Source organism: Plasmopara halstedii (genome assembly GCF_900000015.1).
Source record: "Plasmopara halstedii genome assembly, contig: Scaffold_484, whole genome shotgun sequence".
NCBI classification, from domain to species: domain Eukaryota; phylum Oomycota; class Peronosporomycetes; order Peronosporales; family Peronosporaceae; genus Plasmopara; species Plasmopara halstedii.
In genome coordinates, this window is record NW_020187404.1 from 242,982 (window position 1) to 246,253 (window position 3,272).

Consider the following 3,272-nt stretch of genomic DNA (forward strand, 5'->3'; position numbering starts at 1 on the left):
TATCGCCCCTTGTACACATCCGTGCGGAGATTATGGGAAACTACAATTCTTGAATTACATATATCTGGCTTCAAACATCGATTGGCTGGGCTATTCGCTGTCGTACTAATGACAATACACCAATGCATCAAAATACCCCCACTTTGAGAATTTTAAAGCACTCCTTCTGTCCTAAAACCCAGGTGGCCTAACGAAGAGATCTGGCACTGCAACGAGTTTGTAGTGGTCTTTTCACGCATGGAGCGTTGACACGTCGTATTTGCGTCAACAAGCCCAGAGGTGTTGGGTTCGTAGCGGAGGAGTACATTTGCCTTGGTTAAGGTTTTTAGGCACTCTTGGAAATAGCGGACTGCGATTCGCTACACTCGTGCTGGTTTTGTTATAGAACGTAGGTTGGTAACCTTAATAAGCTTCCTCTAAGCAAAGAGCAACGGCAGCCCCGCTTCATAACATGTCAATGGCTCTTATCTATACATGTGTGTGATATCAGATATCTTTCGTCGGTGTAAATCACGGCGTCGGTTTGGTAAGGAAGAGTCAATCTTCGTATTTAGTGCCGACTTTATGCGGTAGAATAGCTTATATCAAGTGGGAATCATGCATGCTTTAGATAAATCAAAGGAGCCACAATTATTAGTGCACACACAAAAGAGGTTGTACTGAAGAGAAGGATGGTAAAAACCGCTATCGACTTAGTTAGGGTGTATTAACAAATACTCATTTAGGTGCTTTCTTTTTATGGCAGTCAATGCAAATAGAAGAGTGATCCGGGAGTGTGAAATTTGCCATAGGGCTGTATAGAGTACATGCATCATTCTCCCGTCCGGCGGCGCGGGTTTATACCAGTATCAAACAAAGTGAGCGAACAACCTTCACTCTAAGAGCTCCTCAAAGTTTGGGATTCCACTGCGCTAAAATGCTCTGGCGTCGTAAGCAGCAATGACTTGGCACATTCTCTACCATTCTTTTCATCGGATAAGTGACAGAATCGAGCAGTGCGAATGTGAATCTCATAAGCAAGCTGAGCCCGGCCTTGTTCAAAGTTCGAGGCCTGGCTGTAACAACAGCTTGGGTACGGGCATCGCTAGCATAAGCATAAAAGTTAGACTGGAGCAAAAATTGCCTCAAAGTCAACGTCGCGCTTGGCTTCACAAATTCAAACATTACCTTTGCTTCCGGTCCTGCGTCGAGTTCCATAAGACTTCGCTGCCAAGTCGCAAGGGCGACAAACCTCTTAAACAAATGTCCAGTTTGGGTAAAATAAATGTCGAATATCACCAGTCCGTATTTGAATGTTTACCGTTCTAATTGCCGAGGCCGACTGGAATTCTAGTCATTAGAATGATGTGCCGCGTGATACCTCGAAGTGCTCGCGGGATAATCTTGCGTGTGCGCATTGACTCATAGTGAGCTTCTAGCGCACGTTCATGAATAAGTGAGGTGAGCACATTGGCGCAAAAAATGGTTTCGCGATGTGATATAGTTACAGGAAGGTAGCGACGTTTTTGGTAACTTGACGAGTCATACACCAAGCTAAGCAGATCGTGTAAAAAAACCCGACATGGTTGTAGCTTATCGTTTCGGCGGAGAGCATTTGATGGAGTACATACTCCATATACACATCCATTATCGCCCGCCAGACCAAAAGCAAACGTACCGCGATAAAGTACAACCAAATGGAGATTGGAGTTATGGTATTCAAGACGAGATTTGTAGATCACGCGGGCTACTAGCCACACACACAATAAAAATCAGGGTTTTATTACAGCCGATAGTGCGACACAAATACTATGTATCAAATTGCTGAGTTTTCATTCTTGGAATAGCGCTCTCTAGTCGAGAAGGGTAACGGACTTCATACGCAACCGCTTTAGGAAGTCCCGCATTATATAAACTGTCTTTGAAGACATTGTTTTATGCACTTTCACGCGGACTTCAAATCTATGTTTCCTGTGTGCATGACGCATGACATCCCTTCCTGGTGAAAGCAGATCTCACACGCATTGGTGTGTAAGAGCTTCGCATAGTATCACGAGTTACGTCAGTCGGTCCCGAGCCGTAAATATGGCGCGGTGAATCGGGCTTGAGTCGGCGTGACTCTCGCACTCGCAGTAGAGCAAGCTGGGCTCGTTGAGCCCGGGGGCTTGTTCGTGATGAATTGAACATCGTTCTACGCTCCTTGGCAAATTATCGCGCACTTCCGCCGATGAAAAAAACATGAAGTACGAGGCTCGTGTAACAGAGATTGGGACGGTGCATTAAGCATCCTTGCAAAACGGTCAGGCCGTGTGCCGATTAGTGAAGGCAGAAGTATTTGGTCACAACACGGAAAGTGACTTCGACTTTTTTCTTCTGAGAACACCCTGAAGCCTTACTGACAATGCTTTTAGCGCTTTTTATTAGAAGCATATCGAGTCATTCGTTTTGGTGCATGTGATATGACTCCCAATACAAGGATGCTCTGATAAGCAGGCACAGTACATGCAGAGGGTGGAGGCTGACTACGGATGCCGCGATTGGCTGAGGTGCGGTCACTTTGCGCAGTCTCTGAAAAGAAAAGTTAAGTGTGAACCCTAACGAGGTCCACGTCAAATCGAGGGAGATTAAAGCTGGTTAATATATGTACTATTGTGTAAATTAAACTTTTGTTGTGGCACAAAAAGACAAAAGTAGTATTAGCCCCAGTGTAGTCCACATCCATTGGGTAGGATGCAACGGATTACGTGTTTTCTGTACTTCCAACACTTGGGTACAACTTTATCAAATCAATAGTTGCATGATATTCACATTGCACTTTGGTGGGATACTCATTTATCGAAGATTCGCGTGAAATTCTGCAAATATGCCCTTATCTTATTGTGTGTATGTGTGTGGGTTTGTTATTATGTGTCTGTTCTTTTTTGACTATTTTGACAACTTCCCATATATTCTAAGCGGTTAGGATAGCTGGCGTTCACCTAGCAGACCCGGGTTTGAGTCCCGGTGTGGGATATCGGTACTCACAATGATGAAAAATCACCGAGAATGAGGGTCCGCTGTTCACGTGGGCAACTAGCCGCACGTTGGAAGGAAATACAGCTCTGTTAGGAGGGATGGTAAACATGTAGATTCATTTTTGGTCGAAAAAGAATGGATTGTGGATCAAAGCGCTCGCAAAATCGCAGGGTTATTTAATGATAGAGACTTCCGGTTCCTTTTCTGGTAAGTGCATACAAACCCAACACCTCTGGGCTTGTTGACGCAAATACGACGTGTCAACGCTCCATGCGTGA

General features: G+C 44.8%; 1 protein-coding gene across 1 annotated transcript; it reads right to left on the bottom strand.

Annotated features, from left to right (window-relative positions):
• Positions 1-1,304: 1,304 nt before the first annotated feature.
• PHALS_10602 (uncharacterized protein) lies at positions 1,305-1,615 on the bottom strand (the record flags this gene model as incomplete). The annotated part of the gene is made up of 2 exons (XM_024726053.1): positions 1,305-1,533; positions 1,611-1,615. The coding sequence occupies 2 exons, from the start codon at positions 1,613-1,615 to the stop codon at positions 1,305-1,307; spliced, it is 234 nt and encodes a 77-aa protein (XP_024576768.1).
• Positions 1,616-3,272: the final 1,657 nt, after the last annotated feature.